The sequence below is a fragment of the Rhododendron vialii genome, chromosome 1a (assembly GCF_030253575.1).
Source record: "Rhododendron vialii isolate Sample 1 chromosome 1a, ASM3025357v1".
Classification (NCBI taxonomy): Eukaryota; Viridiplantae; Streptophyta; class Magnoliopsida; order Ericales; family Ericaceae; genus Rhododendron; species Rhododendron vialii.
In genome coordinates this window covers 242,818-270,439 of record NC_080557.1, presented here as the reverse complement: position 1 = coordinate 270,439, position 27,622 = coordinate 242,818, and the positions used below count along the sequence as shown (strand labels likewise).

General features: G+C 38.0%; 4 protein-coding genes across 4 annotated transcripts; 1 reads left to right on the top strand and 3 right to left on the bottom strand.

The window, feature by feature from the left end:
- Positions 1–318: 318 nt before the first annotated feature.
- Positions 319–4,131, bottom strand: LOC131334633 (proline-rich receptor-like protein kinase PERK8). Its single transcript, XM_058369761.1, has 4 exons — positions 3,557–4,131; positions 2,902–2,999; positions 816–885; positions 319–666 (listed from the first exon to the last, which is right to left on the bottom strand). Exons 1-3 carry the CDS (start codon positions 3,840–3,842, stop codon positions 832–834), a joined length of 438 nt encoding a protein of 145 aa, XP_058225744.1. The 5' UTR covers positions 3,843–4,131; the 3' UTR covers positions 319–666; positions 816–831.
- A 6,379-nt stretch (positions 4,132–10,510) lies between these two features.
- Positions 10,511–14,863, bottom strand: LOC131318251 (adagio protein 1-like). Its single transcript, XM_058348050.1, has 2 exons — positions 14,309–14,863; positions 10,511–12,562 (listed from the first exon to the last, which is right to left on the bottom strand). Exons 1-2 carry the CDS (start codon positions 14,536–14,538, stop codon positions 10,954–10,956), a joined length of 1,839 nt encoding a protein of 612 aa, XP_058204033.1. The 5' UTR covers positions 14,539–14,863; the 3' UTR covers positions 10,511–10,953.
- Positions 14,864–16,013: 1,150 nt separating this feature from the next.
- On the bottom strand, positions 16,014–20,709 carry LOC131324663 (protein OSB2, chloroplastic-like). The gene is made up of 7 exons (XM_058356731.1): positions 20,052–20,709; positions 19,125–19,263; positions 18,408–18,501; positions 17,511–17,617; positions 17,211–17,430; positions 16,512–16,576; positions 16,014–16,430 (listed from the first exon to the last, which is right to left on the bottom strand). The coding sequence occupies exons 1-7, from the start codon at positions 20,558–20,560 to the stop codon at positions 16,272–16,274; spliced, it is 1,293 nt and encodes a 430-aa protein (XP_058212714.1). The 5' UTR covers positions 20,561–20,709; the 3' UTR covers positions 16,014–16,271.
- Positions 20,710–24,778: 4,069 nt separating this feature from the next.
- On the top strand, positions 24,779–27,341 carry LOC131325636 (ABC transporter I family member 17-like). The gene is made up of 4 exons (XM_058357981.1): positions 24,779–24,940; positions 25,063–25,401; positions 26,365–26,552; positions 26,771–27,341. Exons 1-4 carry the CDS (start codon positions 24,892–24,894, stop codon positions 27,023–27,025), a joined length of 831 nt encoding a protein of 276 aa, XP_058213964.1. The 5' UTR covers positions 24,779–24,891; the 3' UTR covers positions 27,026–27,341.
- Positions 27,342–27,622: the final 281 nt, after the last annotated feature.

Below are 27,622 nucleotides of genomic sequence, written 5' to 3'. Positions count from 1 at the left end.
CTTGTGGCACATTTAATTTACCTCGTCATTTGACCCTAAATCTTAATAGGCGTTCCAAAATCAGAAAGATACAAAACTTGATAACGATGGAAGAGGAATTGTTTTTCAAAAGAAACTTTGGCACTACGGAAATCTGAACCTGTTCAATGGTATATATCATGATAATAATTCCCGCAGCCAATAACTACAACCACACAAAGAGGATAATACAACCAGCCCCCATGATAAGAAACCAGCCAAATATCTTTCATGCATATAGCAAACGGCATCAAATGCCATTAGAAATCGGAACTCTTGATCAATTGAGGCAATGCTCTCTGGTAGCAAATTACTGCTTTAAATATAGTTAAAGGTATCAGTACTTCAAGCATTCAAGATCAAAAGTACATCACTCGGGTAATGATACTAATCTATAGGGGGTGGCTTTGCCAAACAAAAGACATGAACAAAGCTTAGCTGAAATAGATAGGACTGGACAAAAAGAAGCTAGCTTCAACTGGTTACAAGACCCATAGCCTAAAAACACAAGAAGACTATTAGATGATACAACATACTTTGTAAAGAGAAAGGTCCCTTCATGGATCAATAGGCGCTTCATTTATTTAGCGTTGAGGCATATAGATGAAGTACCCAAAGGAAAGACTGCAGGTGACCTTGACAAAATTCCTGCACACCAGTAGCTTACCAAGTTTAGGGAACTCCAGCATAATATTTCAGCAAAACCACAAACGCAGTTCTTTTTTTCTTTTCTTTTTTTTATCTTCCTTATTTTGTGATAGGAAAGTGAAGATAGAGGAAAAAATACATCTTGTTACCTGGCCAACATGCATGTTACACGGTTTGTACTTTGCTAGATATATCTTTTGCTTTTGCATCTACCTGATCCTGTGGTCAACAAATTCAGAAGATGTTCAACTAAGGGTATGGAGCTACAAACAGCAAATTGCATTTCCCGCAAAAACCTCACCAAAACAATTCAGGAGAATAATGATCAGATTATACATGAAGAACCATCACAATAGTCTGCAACAGGATCAAACGTTCTAAGATCTACATGCAAATATAAGATATAATGTCTTATATATTGGCTTCCCCTAATGTCCTAACACCCTTTGCCACAAGTTGTTATTTATTAGGGTCATGATGTTGCTTAAAATCAAGACCCTATCACCACTACCAATGACCTTCAATTTGCCTGTTTCCTCTAAAGACCAATGCATCTCTAGTTGCCAACATGTACGTCCCAAAAAAGTTGGTCCTAGACCTAGACTCCTTCTCTTCACGAACCAGCACTACCTGGTGGCTTTGGGAGTGAGCACAGTCGTCAATACCAGTGAGATAACTATCACTTTTTTTATTGCAAAATTGCCACAAGCCCTCTTCATCTCTATCACTGTACAATCTATATTGTCAATGTCAATGGGTATGAAATGTCGTAGGAAATACAATCCCACATTGCTTGGGTATGAAATGGGTGATCACTTAACATCATGTTGGAACCTCTCCACCTAATAGCTTAAACTTTTGGGTTGGATATAACATTTCCACATGTAAAAGGAACCAATATTTTCTGTATAACTGATTAAAAAAATGATCGGAGTCTCTCATTTTGTTTAAAATATTTTATTTGTGGTCCATACAAAAAATAAGTTTAATTCGGTATCAGTAAGAGTATTTACGAAACATCCAAACTTTGCTCTATTGAATTCTAGAGCAAAGTTTGGATGTTTCGTAAATACTTTTACCGATACCGGATTAAATTTATTTTTTGTAGGAACCACAAACAAAGTATTTTAAACAAAATGAGCGACTCCGATCATTTTTTTAAGACCCAAAAAGGGATTTGTACCCACTGGTACAGATTTCTGGTCTGTACCAGTAGACTTTCTGAACTGATTTACCTTCAAAGAGGGATAAGCCATGTATATACCAACATGACAAGATAAGAAAGGAAACAAGTAGGCCGAAATCAAAGCTTCATGACCCATGAATCCATGATCTATAAATGATAAATCATGGGATCTTAATTTATTCTACTTTCAACATATGTGTCCGAGCACATTGTTCAAGGTTGTCATTTTTTCTTTCCACATGCAAGGCAGATCGCATGTGAGGGAAAAAGTTAGCTAAATATAAATTAATCTTTTGGAAAGATTGGTGACCTGACTTGGTATCAAATCCTAGTACCAAGTTGAAGTCTTGTCACCCCAACTCTCTGTCATTATGCACACTATATCCCCTATGCTCAACTGCTCGTGCAACTTGTTCAAACTCAGTCTGGGTCTTTCTACTTGCAAGAAGAGGTTACATGTGAGGGGGTGTTGGCTTGATATGAAAGGTTGGGGCAGTTGGGGTTATTTACAAAGCATTTGAGTTTCTGGGATGATAATTGATTCAATAGCATAACAAAAGTTCATCACCCCATATAGCTAAAACAACTCCATGGTAGATTTCGATTAAGCTGACAACAAATTACAAAAATGGAAAACAAAAATCAAAATTACATTCAAGTTTTCTATTCATCAATTATGCTCTCTCCTTTTTTTTTTTGCAAATTTATACTAGCTGATAGTAGTTTTTTTTTCCTACCCAATAAGAAATAAGATACTAAGACGAAGCATCAACAGGAAGAGAAGCTGACAAGGAATTACTTATAAGCTACAACAATTGTCACTTTAAGAAATCTTGACACCCGTTTGCTTTGCCCCACCAACACCAAACAATGAAAACCAACTTAACCAACAAGAAGTCAACAACACCATAAACTGCCCTAAATTAGTGGTTAAGTATTTTAAGACTAAGATGGCAAATGACAAGCTAAAAACGAAATTATATCATTACATCAAACACGAATGAAAACACGACTAAAAACACAAGAAATTGAGTTGATGGAAAGCTCACCACTCCTTTGCTTTCATAATAATCATTTAAAGCCCACTGGTACTTTGATTGATTTAACCCAAACCAATGCGCCACGTACTCATCCAAACTTGAATGAGCTGCAAAAAAAAACACAACAAAATAATAACAATATCCTCGAATTTTAAGGCTCTGTTCATTTCCATGGAAACCAGATGCAAAACAGTAAGACAATTAAGTATTCTCCGAAAAGTTTGTTCCTAACTTTCAGAAACATTTTCTATCTTCTATGCAACCACATTCTCATAAAAACACCAATGTTTGGAAAAGATTACAAAAATTGCGCACAGAAAATTTCGAGCCCTTTGTCAAATATCTACCAAAAACTCAAATTCGAGTAAATAACCCCCATAAAACTTCCTTGATGACTCGCACCAAACACTTGATTGAATTTTACTAAACCAAGGGACACTCAAATTTAAAGGGCATTTTGTCTTCCAAATTTACAACTATACAAATGAAGCATTTACAGGAATTTCTGCTTAGATTTTAGTTTCCGTCCTCAAGAGCTTCATTTCAAATCAAAACGAACCTTAAGAAAAAATCCCCAAAAAGCAACAGAAACCAAAAACGAAACAAAAACCCCACAAAAAAGAAGCAGCAGAGGTGGATGCACCACAGAGATCAAGGCAGTTACCGTTCTGGACTTTGGCGACTGCGCTCCAGAAGAATCCAAAGGCCGAGCCGTCTGACGGAGCTGGCTTCTGAAATTGCTGCGGGGGAGCCTGAACCGGAGGCAGCGGAGCCTGAAGCGGCGGCGTCCGGGGCTGAAGCGGCGGAGATGGGACCTTCTTCGTCGGAGAATCGGAGTGGGGTACGGAGGGTTTGGGGGTGGGAGTGGAGGGAGGAGTGACGAAGACTGTGTAAGGTCCGATCTTGCCGATCGTGGGTGGAGGTGTCGATTCTTTGCTTCTGATCGGCATTTCTACTGGGAGTTAGTTGCAGAGAGAGAGAGAGAGTGGAGTAAAAGGTATAGACAAGTACAGAAATTAGATGAAAGAGAATGTAGAGATGTTTGTACGTAGTACAAGGAAGAAAGGAATTGTGTGAGTGTGAGTGTGAGTGTGAGAGAGAGAGAGAGAGGAGACGTGTAGAAAGAAGAAAGGAATTGTGTGTGTGTGTGTGGGAGAGAAGGGGGGGTTTAGAGTGTGAAGTGTTCTGTAAAAAGGAAGGTGAAAAGTGAGTTTGAGATGAGCCAATGCGGAACAGAACAGAACAGAAGGGACCCGGGGGCTCTGCTGCCCGCCTGGGCGCAGCAGCCCCTGCCCACTAGCAAAAACCTTACCGTTTTGCTAAGGAATTTTTTTTTTTACCATCTAATTGTAATCCTATGAAACAGAAACGTGATTATGAGAGTTCTAAAGATAAAATTTGATTATGTCTTTTTAGAATAATATGATCAGAATAATAAAATCTTCACACTCGTTCAAACGGATTAAAAATTGGAGCACTTAATTTTTTAACCATATTTTTTAATATATAAAACGGATTCAAAAAATTAAGTACTCAAATTTTCACTCCGTTTGAATCAGTGCAAAGATCTTATTATTTTGATCATATTTTTCTAAGGGGTCGTAATTAATTTTTATCTTTAGAGCTCTTATATTAAATATATGCTCTTTATTTAGGACTATGTAGAGCAAAAATGTGATTATGAAAGCCTTTTAAATAAAAATTAATTGTGACCATTTAGAATAATATGATCAAAATAACAAGATCTTTGCACCGATGCACCGATTCAAACGGAGTAAAAATTTGAGCACTTAATTTTTTGAGACCGTTTATATATTAAAAAATATGATTAAAAAATTAAGTGTTTCAATTTTTAATCCGTTTGAACGAGTGTGAAGATTTTATTATTCTGATCATATTATTTTAAAGAGACATAATCAAATTTTGTCTTTAAAACTCTCATAATTACATTTCTGTTTCATAGAATTGCAAATAAATGGTAAAAAAAAATTTTCCTTAGCAAAACGGAAACGTTTTTGCCAGTGGGTAAAGTGGGCAGGGGCTGCTGCGCCCAGGCGGGCAGCAGAGCCCCCGGGTCCGAACAGAAGAGGTTGAAGAGGATAGATAGGCTAGAGTTTGAGAAGTGAATTGGGGAAATCACCGATCAGTGGCCCATGGGGCAATTAAGTCTCAACCAATGGACAAGTTTTCACAGAATTTTAAAAATATGAAACGGAAAAGAATATTTCATTATACATGGAAAGGGTCATGTAAAAAGACTAATATATTCAAAATCCTAAGCCTCTTCTTCTCTCCCTCCGTACGACGCAGCTGCTGCTGCATCTTCCTCTCTCTCGAGAGAGAGAGAGAGAGAAATTATTCGTTTGCCCAAACGAATTAAAATTTAAATTTGGAACATCGACACACGTTCTTCTCTTCCACTGCACACAGCCTTCTCTCTAAAATTAATTAAGTGTTCCAAATTTCAATCCGTTTGAATGAGTGAGAATATTTTATTTTTTTGATTATTTAATTCTAAAAGGTCATAATTAAATTTTGACTATAGAGCTCTCGTAGATTAGCCCTAAGAAAGTTGTAGAATCAAATATCTCTTAGGACTAACTAACGAGAGCCCTAAAGTCAAAATTTAATTATGACCCTTTAGAATTAAATAATTAGAAAAATAAAATCTTCTCACCCATTCAAACGGATTGAAATTTGGAACACTTAATTTTTCAACCTGCAGTTTATATATTAAAAAATATGGTTAAAAAATTAAGTGCTCCGAATTTCAATCCGTTTGAATGGGTGAGAAGATTTTATTTTTCAAATCATTTAATTCTAAAGGGTCATAATTAAATTTTGACTATAGGACTCTCGTTGGTTAGTCCTAAGAGATATTTGATTCTACGACTTTCTTAGGGTTAATCAACGAGAGCCCTATAGTCAAAATTTAATTATGACCTTTTAGAATTAAATAATTAGAAAAATAAAATCTTCTCATCCATTCAAACGGATTGAAATTTGGAACACTTAATTTTTCAACCTGCAGTTGATATATTAAAAAATATGGTTAAAAAATTAAGTGTTCCAAATTTCAATCCGTTTGAATGGATGAGAAGATTTTATTTTTCTAATCATTTAATTCTAAAGGGTCATAATTAAATTTTGACTATAGGGCTCTCGTTGATTAACCCTAAGAAAGTCGTAGAATCAAATATCTTTTAAGACTAACCAACGAGAGTCCTATAGTCAAAATTTAATTATGACCCTTTAGAATTAAATGATTTGAAAAATAAAATCTTCTCACCCATTCAAACGGATTGAAATTCGGAGCACTTAATTTTTTGGTGCCAATAGAGTAGTGTTCATGTGGTCTTTACTAATACCCAATGTAGTCCGTTATAATAAATAACTTGCTCTTTTATATGTCAAGCAATAGTCAATTATTTGGGACAAAGTTCTCTAAAAAAATATGACTTGGTCGATGTTAACAGAAATATTGGTCTTTACTAATACCCAATGTAGTCCGTTATAATTAATGACTTGCTCTTTTATACGTGAAACAATAATCAATGGAGTCTTGGAAAGTATTTTTCAATATCAATCAGGGATATTTTTGTCTTGATAAATTATAAATTCCATGTATTGGGAATTAATATTCTCCTTCTCATGACTTATGATTTCCGAAAAGATTGTCTGGTAATAATTTGCCCCAAGCCCCACTGTCCTGTCATTTCCCCAAGTGAATTTGGGGTTTTGGGTCCCCCTCACTTGTTTCTTCCTATCTTGGACAGGAATATGTAATTTGGGTAGCGGGCGGCAATTGGGGCTAAATTTGTTGACCACACCAATTCCAAACCAATGCACGGGATTCGATGCTGGCGGGTGCCTCGGTGCTGGGATCTCTGTCTCTTTTCTTCTACCAATACTGTACCTTTTCTCAACTACTCCGTATCAGAAAACCCTAAAGATCACGACATTAAACGGGTTCGGCTCCCCTCCATTCTTCCACTGTCCAGTATGGGTCAGTGTGTGGCTGGGATGCAATCTGTCAAATCCAAAGCTCCACGTTATTTCCGCTCTCAGATGGACAAAAAGCTTGGTAATGGAGTTAACGGATACAGAACGGAAAAACAGAAACGGTCCGTTAAAAAATCAAGTATTCAAATTTTTAATCCGTTTGAACCGGTGCGAAAATTTTATTTTTTTTAATTATTTTATTCTAAATAGTCATAATGAATTTTTTGCTCTAAAACTTTTAATAAGTACCCTAAGAGAGTCTTAGAACAAAATAAGAAACATGTACTCTCATATAAGAGCCTTAGAGACAAAAATTCAGTATGACTATTTAGGATAAAAAAATTAAAAAAATAAGATCTTTGTACTAATTCAAACGGATTTAAAATTAGAGGACTTAATTTTTTACACCGTTTATATATTAAGAAATATAGTTAAAAAATTAAGTGTTCCAATATTAATCTGTCTTAACCAATGCGAAGATTTTATTTTTTTAATCATTTTATCCTAAATGGTCATACTGAATTTTTGGCTCTAAACTCTTATATGAGAGTATATGCTCCTTATTTTCATTTAGCGCTTTTTTAAGGTGCTTATTGAAAGTCTTAGAGCAAAAAAATTTATTATAACCAATTAGGATAAAATGATCAAAAAAATAAAATCTTCGCACCGATTCAAACGGATTGAAAATTGGAGTACTTAAATTTTTTAACCATATTTTTTACTGTAAGAGAAATGACCGTTTTATATTTCCGTTCTGTTTCCGTTAACACAATTATCAAGCTTTTCGTCCATTTGAAAGCAGAAATAACGTGGAGCCTTGGATTTGGCATAATGCATCCCGACCACACACTGGCCCATACTGGACATTGGACGTAGCAAATTCGAGTTTATCTGATTATTTAACCCATCGTTTGGGTACCGGAGAGAGAAATTCTTTGCAAACTTTGAAGCCTCGTGGGTATTTTTGTCAAAAAAAAAAATTGATTGTTTTTGCCTTATGGCTCAGTGGTATACAAACTCTCAAGGACCTCTGTTAAAAAAAAATAACTGTCTGTCATTCCACTCCACTCGATCAAACCAATTTTAATGTATTTATGGCCAATTACCCCTGCTCTTTTTAGAAAATGAGAGAAAAACCCGTGGGGAGGGATGGAATTGGGAGAGAGAGAACACGTGGGGAGGGCCGGAGGGGTAAGAATTTTGTGAGAAATTTTTGAGAAGAGGGGAGCTGCGTTTTATTATAAACTAGCAGATACTCATGTCTGCCCAAACGAAATACAATTCTAACTTAAATAAATTGTATTCTTTGCCTGTCTGTTCTACTTATTCAATATAACCTACTCACTCTCTGCTTCACTTTAAAAAACTCATGCCAAGGTAGAGAGAGGAAATAAAAAAAAGGCAATAATTTACAAATTAATTATCAACCCTCTTAAAATAATATCAACTTAAAATAAATAAATAAAACTAAAAGGTGATAAATTGAAAAGGAAAGTGTGTATATTATCACAACAGTAGGTCAAAGCATAACTTAAAGAAACATTCTCTTAATTGGATGGCTACGATCTTAGCTTGAAGACGATCAACGGTTGTAGAACTGCTCATGTTTGTGTGTGTAGACAAAAAACTGTTCTGTTTCATAATATAGATTACACTTCTTGAGGCTTATTTCTTTGTGTATCCTACATTTTTTACCATTGCAAATTAATTTACTGCTACAGTCGTGCCCGTGCCCGTTTAATGTATTGAAAAAAAAAAAAGGCAATATTTTGCCCTGGACAAACAAGCACAACTCTAGTATATTTGAAGGTCTTGGGGGCACTTGTAACATTTGTTGGGTCAAATTGACGCAATTGCATAAACTGATACATTATTGACGTAGGAACCATCTACGTTTACAGGAGAATTAGAAGAAAAAAAGAGAGGAGAAAACCGAACAAATTGATAAAGTGACTGGCGGCTTTAGATCGAGAAAATAATTTTATGACACTATAAGTAGATGATGCTTTAGAATGACAACTTATCGATGATGCTGAGGAGTAATTATTAAGTTGTTTGGAAATACTATCACGTGGTGCTTTAAAACCACACATTTATATGAACTTCATACACTTCGTCATGAACCTCACGAGAATGTGTGATTGTGGAGTGACACGAAGCACCACGTGATGATACTCCCGATCTATTGAATAATTTGATGATCCTGAGAAGTGCCATGACCAAATTGTAAGCTAAGTTGGTCTTTTATTTATAGTAAGCAAACTACTGCTAATAAGCGTTCGAAATCCATAAGTAAAGAAGTTGTGAATTGTGATCTACTCCACACAAATACCATTCAGATGAACCTTCCACAGCATACTGCTATTTTTGTCAGATATCACCTATAAACTGCAAATAGCACAATAGCTGGAAGGTAAATAAAGCCCGTAAAAACTTCGGTTTAACCTACAGTACTGCCTCACATATACCTTCTAATCCCTCTGCATATAATTTGCATTCAGTCCGGTCTACAAATCAATTCCTATCACACAGTGAAATTGATAAAGGGAAGCATTCCTCTTCACAAATGGAAAGTGTTCGATGGGATGGAGTCTATATACTCGGTTAGGCTAAATGATTTTTTCATCGTCATGTTAATTTATTTATTTTAAATCGGCATGGTTTTTTCAGAGTCATGGTTTTGCTTATGCTTGTGCTTCTCTTCTTTCTTTCTTGTTTTGACTTGCAATTTATTGATTTGAATATTGATCTACCCTTTTTTTTGGTAATTTATATGATGTTCTCTTTATGCCCCAAAACATACACAAAATGATGTTTCAACTATGTTGATGCAACCAGGCTTTGATTTCCGTGGTGGTTGCACCTTGTGGTGTTATAATCCACATTTGGGGTTCAAATCTTGGTGTCCCCACTCTCCTCCTCTCAGAACTATGTCGATGCGGAAGACTTCGGTTACTAATCAACTATGTTATGCACCATCAGTAGCCTCGCCCACGCAGAACTTCAAAGCAACAAGATGAAACAAGTGTCATCCACAACAATCACACTGTTGAGCACATTTTCAAATAAGAATAAAATAGTTTAACAACAAATAATAAACTTCATCAGTCAAGTACACCCAAATCCGAATAAAATAGTTTAACACCAAAAAATATGATGGTAACTGCATATTTTACAATCATAGACTTCTTCAAGAACAAGTCCCTCCCCAAAACCCGGCAAAAGGAAGGAAAAAGCCGAGAGAGAGAGAGAGAGAGAGAGAGAGAGAGAGAGAGAGAGAGATTAGCAGTTGAGACCAACCAACTAATTTGGTGAAAACAGAATACCAAAATCCTTTGGTTCACTATAACTCTACAACCACCATCAAAAACTTAGAACTTAAATTGGAAAAAAGGTTAAACCGCTACTAGTGAATACCACAACTGTCAGATGAAACCAGTGCATGAGTAAAGAGAAGATGAAAACAGCTGCTGCAGGACAAGAAAGCAGAGGTCAACATATGTGAGAAGAATCCGTCTTCTCTTCTCTTCCCTCCAAACTAGACAAAACAGTTTCATCAGTTCCAGGAACCACACCCCTGGCCCTGAGCCCTAGCGACTAGAAGGAAGATAAGATCTGGGCCAAAGCTTGCGCAGTTACCATGTGCAACAATATGACAACACGGTTTTCCCTTTTTTGTTTTCTTTCTCCAACAATACAGAAACTAAACCTACATATATTATACCCACCAATCTACAGATTGCATACTAACAACACAGATACTAAACCTACATGTATTGTACCCACTATTCTATTCAAGCACTACCAAACTAGAAAACGGGATTGTCCAAAGTATGTTGTACAGCAGCTGCACATAACTTACAAAATCAAACGAAATGTTCATTGCAAGCAACAAGTACCTTAGCACAAGAAAATGCACCAAGGACCGCGGCTAGGTCTGTCGAGCATCTTCATATTATGCACATTCTCCACCAATAGACAAATGAGGCAGTTTCACTTCCTGAGGTCAAGGGATTCCTTGTCTGCTCATTGCCAAAGCTTGCTTTGCGTTTCTCCCAATCAGACAACAGAACTTGCCAAAGATAGCTCGTGAAGATCAGTTAGCATCCACTCCTCTCCTGTTTGACCGCCAAGAACTATGGCCCTTGTCCCTCCAACAACGCATGTACTGTGTCCCCAAGCAAATCGCGGAGGTCGCCCAGGCACGTTTAATATCCTCCACGTAGGCTTCTCATCAGTTGGGTCCAGGATATAAAGCTGTGAGGCCGAGTGAAGACCCGCCACGGACCCACCAAACACCAGTATTCTTCCCCCTGGAAGGCTCACAGCCACATGATCAAGCCTGGGAGGAGGAGCTATGCCACCTGGATTTCCAGCACCAGGCATTCCGCTCCCAGTCACACATCTCCAACAAGGTTCATCCTCACTCAGATCCATAGTGAAGACATCACTCGACCGGAACCGGAGTGGCCCGCTCTTAGCCAGACCACCAAACATCAGAATCTTCCTACCGCCGTAAACGGATAGAGTGTGACCCAAACGAGAAGGTGGAGTCCATGTGACTGGTATCTCCCTCCAGATGGGCTTCTCCATTGAGAGATCGAGCAGAAACGTGTCACTAAGGAGTACTCCGGAATCCGCACAGCCACCCGAAACAATCAGCTTTGTCCCGTCAAGAGTGCAGGAGCTATGCCATGATCGTGGGAGTGGAGGGGCGAGGCTGAAGATTTCACGCCAAGTTGGTTGCTTTGCATCCAGATCCAGTACAAAGACGTCATTTAATAAACCTTGTGTTCCACAGCCGCCGAATAAAACTAAATGAGATCCATTGACACAAGAAAGCGTGTGACCCCAACGACCGGGAGGCGGGGAGCCCACTTTGACATGTTGCCACTCTGGTTTGCTAGAGTTTAAGTCCAATACAAAGGTATCGTTCATTGGCTGCATGTTGACACCCTCTCCGCCAAAAAGAACCACCCTATTCCCAACTGCACATGCACTGAAATTGCAACGAGAAGGTTCGACAGCGCCACCAACAGTAAGCTTCCTCCATGCTGCTGCTTCAAGAGTGGTGAGTTCCCTTGCCAGTCGACCCCACCCAAGTCTCTTCGCTCCTGGAACCGTCTCTAAAACTCTAGTTGTTTCTCTGCCCCAAGCATTTTGACAGACCATTCTCCAAAGGTCCTCATTCTTTGTTATCTCATAGAGTTGCCGGCAAACGGATCCCACAGATGCAATATCTCTTGGAGTCAACCGCGAAAGAATCTTGAGAGAAAGGACCTCATCACTCAATTGCAGAATTCCACAAGCCCCTCGAGTAATACTTCGGTTCCCATCTATACTTGGCTGCCAGGAGGAAAGACTGGAATGGAAACGGTTAGATATTCTTGCTGACTCCTTTGCTGAAGATCCAGGAAGTGGACCCAGATCAAGATTTGCTTCAGTATAGAACTGGATACCAATAAAATGAGTAATTGCATCATCATCTCCACATATAGGTGTCAACCGCAACCTATTCATCACTGGAGATCCATCTTTCCTAAAATTTAACAAATCGCCTTGGAATTCAACACCATCTTCAAGGCATCTTCTTATTTCTGAAACTACAGTAGAATCCACCAGCGGGTGCCTTCTTTTTGCAAATGGGCCTCTGCATTGCAAGAAACGACTGCCAAAAAAGTCCCAGAGAATCAGAACTACGAAACCATTCGTCCTAAACTATACTAAGGGCATCTCCAATCCACACCTCTATTCCTCCAAAATAGAAGATGGATGTGACACATTGAGGGGAGATTTTGTAATTTATTCCCTTTTTCTTTCACTTTTTGTACTTTTTGGGAGAATCTTTGAGGGACTCATCGTCTTTTTTAGAGATTGGAGGGATTTTGTACTCCAAATTTATTTTTGGTCCTCTAAACCAAATTTACTTTTAGAGGACCAAACTCTAAAAAGGACGGTGGGTCCCTCAAAGATTCTCCCAAAAAGTACAAAAAGTGAAGAATAAATGATGAACAAGGTAAATTTTAGTCAACCATGACTGAGATGCTACAGAAAGCACCAAAATTAGAGCACGGTAAGATAGATGTAAGTAGGTATTTCAATAAATGCATCAGGATTGAAAGAAAAATATCTAGAGTAGAACAATATTAGAACCAGAAGAGAACGTACTCTCAATAAGCATAAAGGAAACCAGAAAAAAAATATGCACATCTATGCCAAATTCTTCCCATCACTATGCTGGAGTCCGAGGGAGATAGAGATAAATGAAAGCTATGTTTGTGGACCCAAAATCCTAAAGAAACCACAAGACAATACAGAATCTAAAAGCAAGGATCACATTCAACCAAACAAGGCCAATTGCTATTCATTTATTTTGGTTGTTGGTTTATTCAATAAGAACTTAAACAACCAATTCCCAATTCCTAACCAAGCATCTTTTTTGCATATTTTAAGCAATAAGCAAGGGAACAAAAAGGGCAGTGGTTTAAAAAAATATCTATCATTTCAGTTACTGGGATTTCCCATGGAAATGACATGATCATTTTTTCAAGGTAGCTGTTCGGTTTCTTGGACTATTGGCAACTATTTTGTGCACACTGTCACAAAACAGTTATTCAGAAGATATACGCATAATAAACACGAAAATACAACATGAAATCTAGTTTTGGGGATTGGAAGAGGCGGGTAGGGAGGAGTTTTGGGGCTTAACACGGTAAAATAAAGGCATGCATAATTAAGCCACTAGAGATCCTTTGGAAACATCAACAACAATGACTAGAAGGTAACTGAAATACTTTTGTACATCTCAGCCTAATATGACATCCACATATTCCCAAGGTACCCCAATTCCCAAACTTCGGTCTAATGTTTGAGGTATCTGGCATATGAGGATGTTGCATATTCCATATTTTTAAGGAATAAGCAAGGGAACAAAAAGGGCAGTGGTTCACAAAAAGGCCTATCATTTCAGTTACTTGGCTTTTCCAAATAAATGGCATAATCATTTCCCACAAAAAATATCTATCATTTCAGTTCGGTTTCTTGGACTTTTGGCAACTATGATGTTCACAACAAAGATATGCACAAGACATCCCCACAATAAACATGAAAATGCATGAAATATTGTTTTGGGGATTGGAAGAGGGGTAGGGAGGAGTTTTGGGGTTTAATGCAGTGAATACAGGCGAAAAGGTAGGCATGCAGGTACAATTGGACAGTTTTTTTTTTTTATCGGCTACAATTGGACAGTTTAAAGCAACACGAGACTTGAACCTAATCTCCAAGAAGCAAGATGCCAAGAACCACCATCCCAAGCTCAAATAACAAAATTAACGGGAAAAGAAACACATCCAACATATGAATTGGAACTACCCAAGTGGAAGAATACAAGTTAATTGTAAACCGTAGAACTTACCAATTCCGGCCGAGGACCTCTTCGGCTCGATACCCGGTGACCATCTCGAAGACGGAATTGACATATATAATCGGATGGTCCGGTTCTAAAGCATCGGAGACCACGAATCCACAAGGCGCTGGTTGGAGCAAATTAGTGAGAGGAAATGGAAAGGGGCCCCCATCGTTCAACAGAAATCCTCCTCCTCCTTCCTCGTCGCCGCTCAGATCAGAACCGCTGTCCCACTCCATCAAAATTTTCTCTTCAACCCATAACCTCAAACCAAAATCCAACACACAGAGAGAGAACAAAAAATGACCTTTGGTATGCAGTTGCTAAAAGCAGAAACAAAACCCTAATAGTCACCACAGCAAATCAGCACAAACCTCAACAAAGAAAGCGAGAAATATACAGAGAGGGAGAGGGAGGGAGGGAGAGAGGGATTAGGGTTCTCTAACTTTTTCTCTTTTGGGTAGTTTGGTTGGTTGTGGTTTGGGGGCTTGGGGAAGATATAAGAGAGTTGTGAGAGAAAATAAGTGGTTTGGCGAAGTTTGGCCAAGTTCTAGCTCACAGACCGATCTAGTGTGAGAGCGAGGGGGTTACCCATAAGGCTGTGTTTGGAATGTCTAGAATAGTGCAATAAGCTGATTTTGGAAAATTTGCACACTCTATGTTAATTATTGAGCAGAAGAAGGGTTAAAAAAAAAAATCGGTGTCATATCTAAATTGCTTCAATTACTTATCAGATTTGTATCGGTCAATTAGTGAAAACAAAAACACGAAATTGTTGGTGCAAGTTTAACCATAATAATAATACTGATTCCCAAACGTGGCCTTGAGCGAGAGAAGGAGAGGGAACTTGCTCTTTGTGCGAAAAATCTGTGGGATTATTGCCAGAGCGAAGAGTATGAGTATGTTTTGGTAGGGTAAAGATAAGACAACGAACGGTATTCAATGAGTTACGTTGGTGTACCTCATACTGGCATAAGCGATAATTTCATTGGCAATAAAATACCCAACTTACCACCCTTAAGCATGTGGTGCGTGGGGTGGGAAGTAATCGAATAATCTTGGATTAGTATGCCAACAAGCCGAGCTCTAGAATGTACATGTTCGTTCATCATGTTTTTAAATAAATTCGAACCAAGCTTGAGCTCAATAAAAATTTGAGAAGCCGAGTTTGTCTAGATTACTCGAATTTGTTCACGAACCTTAATAGTTCAAAAAGATTAGATATTCATACTTTCATACATATCTAAAAAAGTAAATAAAATTTTGATTGGCAAAAAGATACCCAACTTACTGCCATAAGAATGGGGGAGGTGGGGAAGAATCGAATAATCTGAATGCTGCTTAGTTGAATATTGGGTTCTGTTTTTGGCTGCGAATTACGCTACGCTTGGGGCCAACGCCAACTTCCCCAATCTCTTTTCCCTTTCTCTACGTGCTTTATTACTACTGGTTGATTATTGCCACTCGGCTGCCCCTTAAAACCATCTTTCTTTCATTTTCTTTTATTAATAGTACCATAATCGATCCGGTATTCTATTTCTAACACGCCAAGATCAAATTAAGGGGACAAAAAATGGAAAAGAATCAATGACTCTCATCGTCTTGCAGTACTAGATTTTATTGCACCACCTATCACCAAATGATATTTCTAGTAGACAGCAAGGTGCATTCCAGAAATCCTACGTAAAAAGCCGTTTATAAACTAATAAAAATATTTAAAAGAACGCTGTTGATGCACCTTAATAAAACGGTGAAATTTTCAAAACAGAACAAAAAAAAATGTTGGAAAATATCAAAAAATTGGAATTAAAGCCCACAATTTAGTAGCTGAGATAACTGCAAACAATCCACGTTTTCACTACTGAAGGAACTACACCTGATATACACAAACCAACATCCTAAGAATGCCTCATTAGGAAACCCAACTACAAGGAAGAAATCCACCCTTCTCTCCACAGTTTGTTTCTTCTCCTTACATGGCTTCAGATAGCGGCTTATCCCTCTTGGCAAATGTCGCAGCGCGTGTAGAATTCAAAGGAGGCAACCTAGACAATACCCAATCCGGGGAATCGCTTAGCCATAGTGCTTCACCTGTTACTTTGTGTTTGAAGTCGGGAGACTTTTCTTTCATCTACACACATTTTAAAAGTAATGAAATACAGATAGTTTAACGAAAGAAGGAATAGAAGAACTGTATAAGATCAAGTGCTACCTTATTCATTCTATTGTCCCACCATTTATCAGGATTTTCCACCAAGTTCTTCCAGGAGTCATCATCTAGCCCAAGGCAAAGAAACAGGATTTTAGTACTTAGCATGCAAGCAAAAATGACCGCAAAATTTCCTCGATAATCCATGAAAGGAAATTATTGTAAGTGTATTGGTGACAAAGACTTCGCTTTCTGAAACATCTAATTTATCAATCTGCAAGTATTTTTCTTCCCAAAATGGAGAAAAGACTATGGTGAATTCAGAACCAATACATACTCGGGACTACTGTTTCCACTCTCCACTCTCTCCTGTTATCACCACCAATACAATCTCAGGACCAACATCCCCATGCTCTCCTGCGTCCTGTCCTCTCCTACTGTCCCAGGTAACCCTATGTTCCTTGTTCAGAGAAAGCCCTAATCCCTGATTCCCAACACTAAAAGTTGCCAAATACCTTACCATCTAATAAATGAGGTAAGCAAACTTAGTTATAACAATCCCATTTTCCTTCTTAAAATTTCCATAAAATTTTCTGCAAGAATAAAGTTGCAAGGTTTTTTAACTCCAACGAGTACTATACCTGTTACTGAACAAAAAGTTGACACAAATTGATAAACTGTGTTACTTGTGATATCTTTCACATTCCTAGACAGTATCGATAACTTAAATCCCCAAATAACTGCAATTATACAAGTACCCACCTTTAGAATTCTTTCCTTGTTTCACTTTAGGAAGCTGAGCAGCAGATTCAAGACCTGCGAGTTGTGGCCCACCTCCAGAACTCTTTCCTTGTTTCACTTTAGGAAGTTGAGCAGCAAATTCTAGACCTTCGAGTTGTGGCCGTAGCCATTTCGGGGCGCTGTTAAGCCAGAGGCCAAGACCACTATCCTTGTGCTTAAAATCTGGGTATTTTGGTTTTACCTACGAACAGCAAGGAAAAGTCAAACGTCAGCACTATAATCAGTAACAAATATAAGAAGTATCCCCGGAGGAGCACTCACAGATCCTTTGAGTTTATCTTCTCGGTTATCCCACCATTCTAGTGGATTTCTTATGAGGTCCCTCCAAGACTGAAATGCAGGATCTCCACCATCTTCAATCGCACTAACTGGGAGAATTGCAAGGGGGACAAGACAAAATGAGAATTAAGAACTTAGTTTGGACAATGTGACAATCATGGGCAACATAAAGTTATCACTACAAGATAAAGCTGAAGTAGTCAGCCTTTGCAGACAATAGTGAAAGCGCGACATAAAAGAAAATAATGAGGTAATGTGGGCATGATTGACAAAAACACAGAGTGGTGTCTTTTGACCAGATAGAGTAAGAAATTCTCCCATCAGCCATGGGAGCCTCATGCTTCAAAGCCTCCATAAGTGAGGATCCTGAGGAATAATCGACTTATGACCACAATTCAAAAAAGGTTCTGCTGTTCAAGGTCTACTTGCTTGGAAAAATTAAGCAAAACGAGTTACAGGTGCAGTTCCCCAAGAACTGAAGACAAAACAAAGGCATCAACCCGACAGGCTAGGAAAACAACTGAAACAAACCAACCAATTCAAAACAACAGAAACCAGCCAAGGCCTATATCATCAAGGTTAAGCAAAAACACCCTAGAAGAGATATGCAAGTAGTCCAAGCAGATTTTCTGCAACAGAATGCAATTTTTTTTTAGGTGTAGTTTTTCAAGCTGCATCAACTTCTTTGAACTATGAATGTTCCAACCTCCTTCACCAGGAGATTGACATCAGAAAACAAAGTGAGAGAAGAAACAGACTTCACAGAATACATGGCAAAGCACAAAGAAACATCAACAACAACAACAAAAAAGAATTGGGTGGGTAAATCAAACTAGTTTTACATGTATACATATGCATATCATTTTGAGAAGCAGTTACCAGCATCACTACTATCCCGCTGAAGATTTTGTGGTGTTGCGACTTTCTTCATCTGAGAAGATCCCTGTACAAAGCTTATGCTACGCACCATAACCTACATGATTAAACCTCAGGGTATCTAATTATTCCAGCAACAGTACCACATAAGTCGAAATATGAATTGTGGAAGAAAGAGGAAACAAGTTTCACTTTTCCAAAATAACCCTCTCTCTTCAATTCAAGCAACAAAGAAACAGTGAAGGGACCTTTTTACTGCAGGCATTTCTGTGACACTTTTGGCACGTGGATGATACTGGACCACTAGCTTTATTCAAAGTGACTTGCCACAACAAATGCAACCTAATGCACTGATGTCCAAAACCTATATTTGGCCTAGTTGTCAAACTCGGAACCAAATATGTCAAACGACTCTCAATCCTAGTTGTCACCCTCAAACCATGCCAGATAAGCTAGTATGAAAAATTCCAATAGATAAAACCTTAATGCCATCTGTCAATCCTGCTTTAACAATACCCAAAAGGGAGAAGACAGGGAGTGGAAGAAAGAAAGGATCATGTGCCCATAGGAAATCAACATCAGGTCTCACTCCCAAAAATCACAAAACAATCGACATGACAATCAAAGCTACTATATTTTGCAGGTGAGTCTCCATAGTGGCTAGAAATCTATATTTGCCTTGAAGATAGACGGAAAAAGCTTCAGACTTCTCCTCATTACCTGAACATTTGCTTGACCTTCACCCATAGTGAATGGTGGTGGATCTGCACTCAGCTGTCCAGATATGTGAACACGGTCCTTGGCTTTCAGATGGCAGGCCGCAATATGTGCTAGGTCACCTTCAAAAATTATTGGAATCCTGATGTGTGCACATAGTAGAGCAAGAGAATCTGATTGAGATAGAAACCATATGATAACTAAAAGTGAGAAGTTAGGATAACAAAGCAAGATGATAACTTGTCAAGAAGATCAAGCAAGCTACGAAAGATGGTCCAAACACACAATGCAACTGGATTGATTTAATCCTTCCATCGTAATAGACAGAATCATTACAATTTCAGCTGATAGTTCAGTTAACATTTGGTTACATGGGGTCAAACTTATGCAGAAATACAATTTTCTTTTGGCACTTTCTTGCATTTGTCACATGGAACCCCACTAAATATCACCGCTCAAATAGGATAACTTTCGTAGCCTTTCCTAGACAAAGAAGCCCCATTCCCTACCTTAAATAATTAGTTTGAAATCTTGGTAATGCAGGTTGGTCTTATGAGTGAAATAGGGCTGTAAACCAGCCGAGCTGAGAACTATAGTAGACGTTCAAGCTTTGGCTTGAAAACTGAACAAGCTTAAAACAAGTGTTCAAGCTTGGAATTTTGATCATTTGAGCAACTCAAGAGCTACACTCAAGTAGCTTGATTTCTTCATACTAGCCCCTAGCCCGGACCCGCAGTGCAGGGTTATTCAAGCCACTTGGCTTGAAAACTGAACGAGTGTGAAAAACGTGAGCAGGCTTAACTTGTTTGACAATCTCAAATAACCCTTTAACGAGTTGATCTCGAGTGGCTTGTTTTTTTAGTAGCCCGAACACGAAATGAGCAAGAATTGTACTACAGTACTACTAACTGAGAGTTCAGTTATCAATACCAAAAAGGTGGAGTATCCAAAGAATTTCCGTCGCTTTGGGAGATGATGGTGCCAGCCCAGTATTTGCCATCGGGGGAAGCTTCGAACTGGACTGGAATCTGGACCTGCCCAATCAGATTGACCGAGTTGGCAACCTTAGACTGCCATGGAATCTCGCTCGGTCTCGGCAAATCGGCGTTCGGCAATTGTTCTTTCTTCTTTATCCCGTGTTCCATCGGTGGTATCACTCTCTGGGCCTCTGGGGTTTGATTCTGAACAATCTCGGGCTGCATCAAGGGTTTAGGGTTTTTAGCGGTGTACCTCTCCCCCTGATTCTTTAAGAAACTAGGACTACGGGTTTTAGTACCGGTGGTTGTTGAGTATAGAGATGGGCGTTGTTGCGGAAAAGCTACGGGATGTTGTATTTGTAGATGCTGTTGTCGAAGCAGCAGAGAGAGGCATTTTCTTGATAAAGAAGAAGGAGATGAGAGCAGAAGCTCTCCTGCAAGTGCCCTACCGAACATATTCATGGCGCCTTTCAGAACCCTAATACTCTCTCTCTCTCTCTCTCTCTCTCAATGCCACAATTTCAGAGAGACGTATCAGAAGAACAACTGGTTTGCCCTCTTCGAGTTTTCTCCATTTTCCCTCTTCCCCTTTAGGGATGAATTATTACAAATTTAACCCAGAAGTATCCACAAGTTTAAATTGCGCCAACGACGTATCTGTTACAACAAAAGACCCCTGAAGTAACAAGTGATTATTGAGTGGTCCTGCACTTACCGACCCGACCCGACAGACAACCCGAGCGGAAGAAAATAGCAAACATGGATGGTTTTGATTGGCACATTCGGTTGGGTTTGGCTCCATTGGTAAAAAAAAAATGCTTTTGATTGACACGTTCGGTTGGGTTTGGCTCCATTGGTAAAAAATAAATATGTCAGATCAGGTTTGCTGAGATGCCCAAAAAGGACATTCCCTAATTTATTTCGTATCTATCCCACTCCTAGGGATTCTCATTTTCTCTCTCCTAAACTATACCCAATTTTATAAGTTCAAACCCAAAAATGTCTCCCCTCTCATCTCTTTAACTCTCTCATTTCTCTCCCTTTGGATCCAGCCATAGGGCAGTGGCCAAAGCCTCCTTCACTTTCTCTCGATCTCGTCATAAGTCGTAAGTTGTTTTCTCCTTCACTCCTTCTAGAATAGTCTGGATCTGTCTATGATTAGTGATGTGTCTTGTAGAATGTTATAAGTGTATACGATTTTTGTGTGTATTTTCTATTTTGAGTCTTTGACTATTATGTACTCCTTCTAGAGTATTTATGGATGTGAGGTGTACTAGCCAAATCGAGTAGCAAGAGATTTGTTTGAGGCAGTCTCCAAAACCTTGGGCGTTATCTTCCATCTTTTCCTGATGCTCTAACTAGGATGCTATAAATCCACTTATACCCTTGTTTTTGCATGTGTAACGTGGAATTTTAGTAAAATGATGAAAATATACTACTAGTTTTTTTAAGTATAATAATAGTAATCGTAGAAGGGTAAAATATAATTATATAGTGTATATAAAGACTTCATGGCGGGTTTGAGGTAGTTAGGCAACGGGGTGAGGTAGTATAAGCCGAACCCTACCCGACCACGATTGGATTTTTCCATTTTTTTCCCGAACCTGCTTCGATATTCAAAAATTTGATGTAAACTCACCCAGATCGGATTGGGTGGGGTTCGGATCTAGTGGTCTCCAAGCTATGGAAGCTATATTTTGTGTGGTGAAGGTGGCCAATAACACCATGTGGTTGTGCTTCAGATACAATTAATAATTTTCTCCAGTAATCCAAAGTTGACCACTAAGGCATGCATCTGATCAAACTCACACTTTATATCGTTATTTTTCTAAAAAGATATTGGAAAATAAAAATAATTAATTTCCATTCGCCTTCTCTCTTTTCCTCTTTATTATGAGTTTGATACTCCAAAGTCCAAACATGGAGTAGGAAAAAATTATAGAGGATATCCTTCAATTCTTTATTTTTCGTCCTCCAGTTCGCCATTCATATTTGTGAAATCCCAATTTTAATAACCAAATTCTATATATGCTATTTATATCTCATACAATTAGTATCATTCAAAAGATATTAGCACTACCTTCCCTTTAATATAAGATCAATATATAATCTTTTAGTAAAAACATGGAAATGTTAATTATTCGAAATTATAGAGAGTGTTGAAAGTTCGAATATAAATAAAGTTTTTTGGAAAATAATGTATTGGGTTGGATTTTTGTTGATTAGAGTATCCTTCAAAACCAACTTTTTTTCTTATATTGAGAAAAAAAAAACTTTTTTTCTTATATTAAGTTACCCAAAAAAAAAAAAAACTTTGTTTCTTATATTGTACCACTTTGATACTCTTAAATAGATAAATGGAGGTAAAAAAATTGGTGTATTAGATTTGTTAGAATAAATGCATTTACAAAATAATATCGTGATCATATCATGATATTGAAATTGTGATTTGATTTTAATTGAGAGAGCCCATAAAGGGAATGAGGCAATTCCACATCAGGGAAACTTAGAAAGTTAAAGTGATTTATAATTAATCGCCAGCAGCAGGGCCGGCCCAAGGTGTATTTGGGTGTCCAAGACCTGTTCAAAAAATGGTGTCCTAAACACTTGACAATTTTTAAGGAAAAAAAAAACAGTCAGAAAAAGCCAAAACTATAGTATTAAATCCACTTTGCCAATTAAGCCTTTCCTCTGTCGATGTGAGATAAACAAGTTGCAAAACAAAGTCTCCCACCTATAGTCCCACATCGCTAGTTGAAGAAAACAATGAAGGCAAAGAATCTTTTATAAGTAGAAAGTCCTACTGCCTTAGTATCAATGCTCAAGAGACTAGACCTTGCTTTTGAAACTTGGACTGAGCATTTCCTAAAAAGAGTCTTACCCAATCCAAATACTAAAAAAAATTGGGGTGCCCCAAAAATTAGGCATCCTTAGGCCTAGGCCTTGTGGGTCTTATGTCTAGGCCGGCTGTAGCGAGCAGCTACTGTTTAACTTGAGATTAACTTTTTGAGCCACGTGGTTTGGTAAATGGTTAGCAGGTCTTTTATTATAATTTGGATGATTTCCTTCTATAGTTAGCTGAGTTCCTTTTCCTTGTATAAATAAAGGCCTCATTATACGGTTTCATGTTATCGAATTCAATAAATATCTCGTCCCTCATATTTCACAAGATTGGGGATGCTCTAAGTGACATATATGCAGGTCGTAGACTCTCTCACTCATTCTTTCACAATGACCTCGGTCCTCGGTACTAGTTTGTTATACTCTCAAAATTATTTTAGAATACCATAAAAATTCTACTAAATATTTTAAGATAATGATGTGTTATGTTCTTTTTTCCGAGCAACTTTTGTCCTTAACTCAAATCTTTTACTGAATGTACGCACGATTCTTTTACTGCGAAATTCATTTTGTACTTATAACTAATATGTGTCACCAATGATGTGAGCTAGCTAGCTGCATGATTATTAGAGAGCATTTTCTTAAGAGAAGAAAAACCACAGAGATAGGGATGGAGTCCCTATCCCAAAAAACAAAATATGAGGGCATGCATTTCCAAATGGACCACAGAAATGCAATGGAGCCAAATAGCTATGGACCAACCCGAACTGTCTTGAAGTTAATAAGCCAATGGACTAGCTAGTCAAAATCCAAGAGAAGTTGCTACTTACTGGTCAAATAAAAAATCCCAATACTATACATCCAAATCTCACTACGAGAATAATGACAATGGTTGAATGATTGAGGCATTGTTTTGTTGAGAAAGTCCAGCAAGCCAAAGAAGAGCTAACTTGCCAAATTTCCTTTTTAATTTTTCAGACCCTTTTCTGCATGCAAGTAATTACATAAGTTTTTGTAGTTCACGAATTATTTTTATTCAAAAATTGCACGTCTTTTTGTAGAACACGAAAGTATTTTATTTTTATTCAAAAAATTGTACGTATTTTGTAGTGCATGGAAGTATTTTATTTTATTTATTTAGAAATTGCACTTCTTTTTGTAGGGGCCCTAAAAAAAAACATGTAACTTTTGGATAAAAATTAAATAGTAACCAAAACACGGTAAACTAATGAAGTTTTCGTAACTAAACGAAAAGACGTGCAATTTTTGGATAAGATATAAAACAACAACCAATACATGGTAAAATAATGCAATTTTTGTGAGTAACCAAAACATGCGTACACTAAGATTAGGCATAACATGCACTAAAAAGTACGTAAAACCTATGTGGTAAGTACCGTATAAGGCGTTTTGTTTTCTTTAGCGATATAGCAATTTCCCCTTATAAAATAGACAACCAATAACATATTTAAAAAAGGCATTTACATATCTTATAAATGTAGCATTAATTCCCTTTAAAAATAAATCATTGGGTTTTTTTGCAAGTCGAAAGAAGACAAGCTTCACACCCGATTGAGCACTTAACTTACGATTAGAGGGAGCACTTCATTGCGTTTAGTTAAATTTACATTATCCGCTCTTCGAAAGTGAAAATGCACTTGCAAATCTTTTTTAGTGGATCAGCATTCAGCAGCTGTGCCTGTGGTTTGGTCGCTCACTATTACCCTCCTATTTTAATTATTGTGGACGTGACGGTTAGAATTTGCTAGGTGGTTGGTGACGGTGGAATCTGGTGAAGGTGTTTTCCAGTTTCCTTCCTGCCTTCTTTTCTCTCTCTCTCTCTCTCTCTCTCTCTCTCTCTCTCTCTATAAAAATACATATGCTCTCTCCTTCCCCCTCTACCTCCCTCGCCTCTAACTAACGCACACAGTACACTCTCTCTACTCTATGCAATGACATCCAAAGCTTCAATTCAACTAGTCGAGACCTCTGACACTATAGGTTTAATTCTCACTCTTTCTCTCTCTCTCTCTCTCTCTGGAGTAACATATACGTAGTATATAGTACACAGATGTATGCATTTACAAGTACGTGGTATGATCAATTGTGTTTGAGTTTTGCAGATGAGGACAGAGAACATCTGCTGGTGGTGGACATGGAAGCAGGGGAGGGTGAAGCGGAACCCAAGTTTTCGATCCGCAATCTGACGACGGAGCAAGTGATATCGGAGTCGGGGAGGCCGATATTGAAAAGGATAAACGCGGAGATACCAAAGGGGATGGTGGTGGGGATCATAGGCCCAAGTGGGAGCGGCAAATCAACGCTGTTGAGGGCGTTGAACCGGCTCTGGGAGCCACCTCCTCACACGGTGTTTATGGACGGCCGTGATATTTGTAGCCTCGACGTTCTCTCCCTCCGCCGTAAAGTTGGGATGCTCTTCCAGTTACCTGCTATATTTGAAGGTAAACCACTACATATTATATCCCCAAACCCCTCGCCACAATTTACTTTTTGCTTTTTATTTATACTATCATTTGATTCATTCATAAGTTTTTGTTTCTTGTCTATGACACGTTTCTGACATACCAGTAGTTAAGTAAATAAAAAAAGAAATAATTATTACCTTGCCTTAGTATTTTCGTACTATAATCAGTTTCTATCTTCACCATGTGGCACTTGTTAGTATTAGTTACGTACGAAAATCGAACACGTCTCACGACAAAGATCTTTTAGTCGTTCTACTACTATTTTTTATTCCCCCAGAAAAGAGATCGAATCCAGTTGTAGTTTGGAGAGTAATGATTGGCTGAGACTGATGAGGCTAAGTCTAACAGGATAACGAATGAGCTGATCAACAAGATAGACTAAACCCGCTTATGAAGGAAGCAATTTTGTGGGAGCTTAACGATCACTACTAGTTAGTTTCACTACTTTCACTTCTTAAGCAATTTGTCCACCGATCGACGAATATTTTTCTTCACCACTAAGCAGCTTTTGTATAATACTCCTCCTCTCTCACCACGGATTAACAGGGGTATATGTAAAAGTTATTTTGAATTTAGGGGGACTATCATAATCATAAGAAGAAAAAAAATCAATCAAACGTCAAGACATACATACACAAACACATAGGATTCCTTGGGAAAGTCTATAAATACTGTGACTTCGGCAGCACCCCTTTTTTTATTATCTTTGTTATTATTGTAACCACTAAATTACCCCTCGTACATTCAAACTGAGACAGCAAATCAGCCCCACTACATCGATTGGCTCCAAATATTTTTGTGTCGGCACATTAGTGTCCAAATCATTTTCTTTCAATTTGGACACATCACATAAACCTAAAAAAGAACTCAATTCATCGTGCTTTGGATGAATAGTGGTCGCTCAACTTTGGATACTTTTATGATACTATATATTTGCAGGTACAGTGGCAGATAATGTAAGATATGGACCACAATTGAGAGGGAAGAAGCTAGCTGACAATGAAGTATACAAGTTGCTCACCCTTGCTGACCTGGATTCCTCCTTTTTCAATAAAAATGGGCGTGAATTATCTGTTGGTCAAGCTCAGAGAGTCGCACTAGCCAGGACTCTAGCCAACGACCCTGAGGTAATTAAAAGCCCACCGTTTGTTGATACCACCACTTCAATTGGAATTAATTAATAATACCCCCAATTGGGAAAAAAAAACTCGTAGTTAGGCCCTCCAACTAATATGGTCTACTTTCCCATTGTGACTCATTGAATTGATCATGAGTCAAAAACCTTCCAACTTTGATATGAAACTCTTATGCAAACTGTTTCACACATCTCTTTTCATTTTGTAAGGTTTTGCTATTGGATGAGCCGACGAGTGCATTGGATCCAATATCAACTCAAAACATAGAGGATGTTCTTGTAAAGCTGAAGAAGAATAAGGGGATGACAGTTATAATGGTGTCACACAGCATCAAGCAAATACAAAGGATAGCTGATATTGCGTGCCTCGTTGTGGACGGGGAAATTGTTGAAGTCTTGAAACCTAACCAACTATCCCATGCCCAGCATCCCATGGCACTACGGTTTCTTCAGCTCAGCAATTGAATACATGAAAAGTTATTCGTCAAGAGCTAAACGTACTTATTTTGTAATGTGTATAACTTGACCATGTTCTTAGTGTCTCATTAGAAGGTCAAGAGTCCGAGAGTATATGATGTTTTTTTCGTGATTATAATCTTTCAATTTGAAAGAAATAATAACTTGAAAGAAACTATGTGATATGGATGATAAATTTGCATGCCTTCGCTAGCTGTTTATCATCTTAATAATAAGGGAAAGTCTACAATGCACACCCCTTAAAAGGGTGTATCATATGCACATATTTTATGGTTTATTCATAACATTTTAGTGTGTTTCGTAACTTCTGTCCTAGAATTCATAACTTTTTAGCAGTACGATTCGTAACATTTTCATTATGATTCATAACATCTTGGTGTATCTCGTATCCTTTATACGATTCGTAACTTTTTAGCAATATGATTCGTAATATATTCTCTATAATTCGTAACATTTTGGGGAGTACATATAATACACATTCAAATAAAGAGTGTGTATTGTAGTCTTTTCCTAATAATAAATTATCGTCTAATGGCAATCTTGTTTTACCATGTTAATTTGTGTGTAAATAACAGGTATTGTATC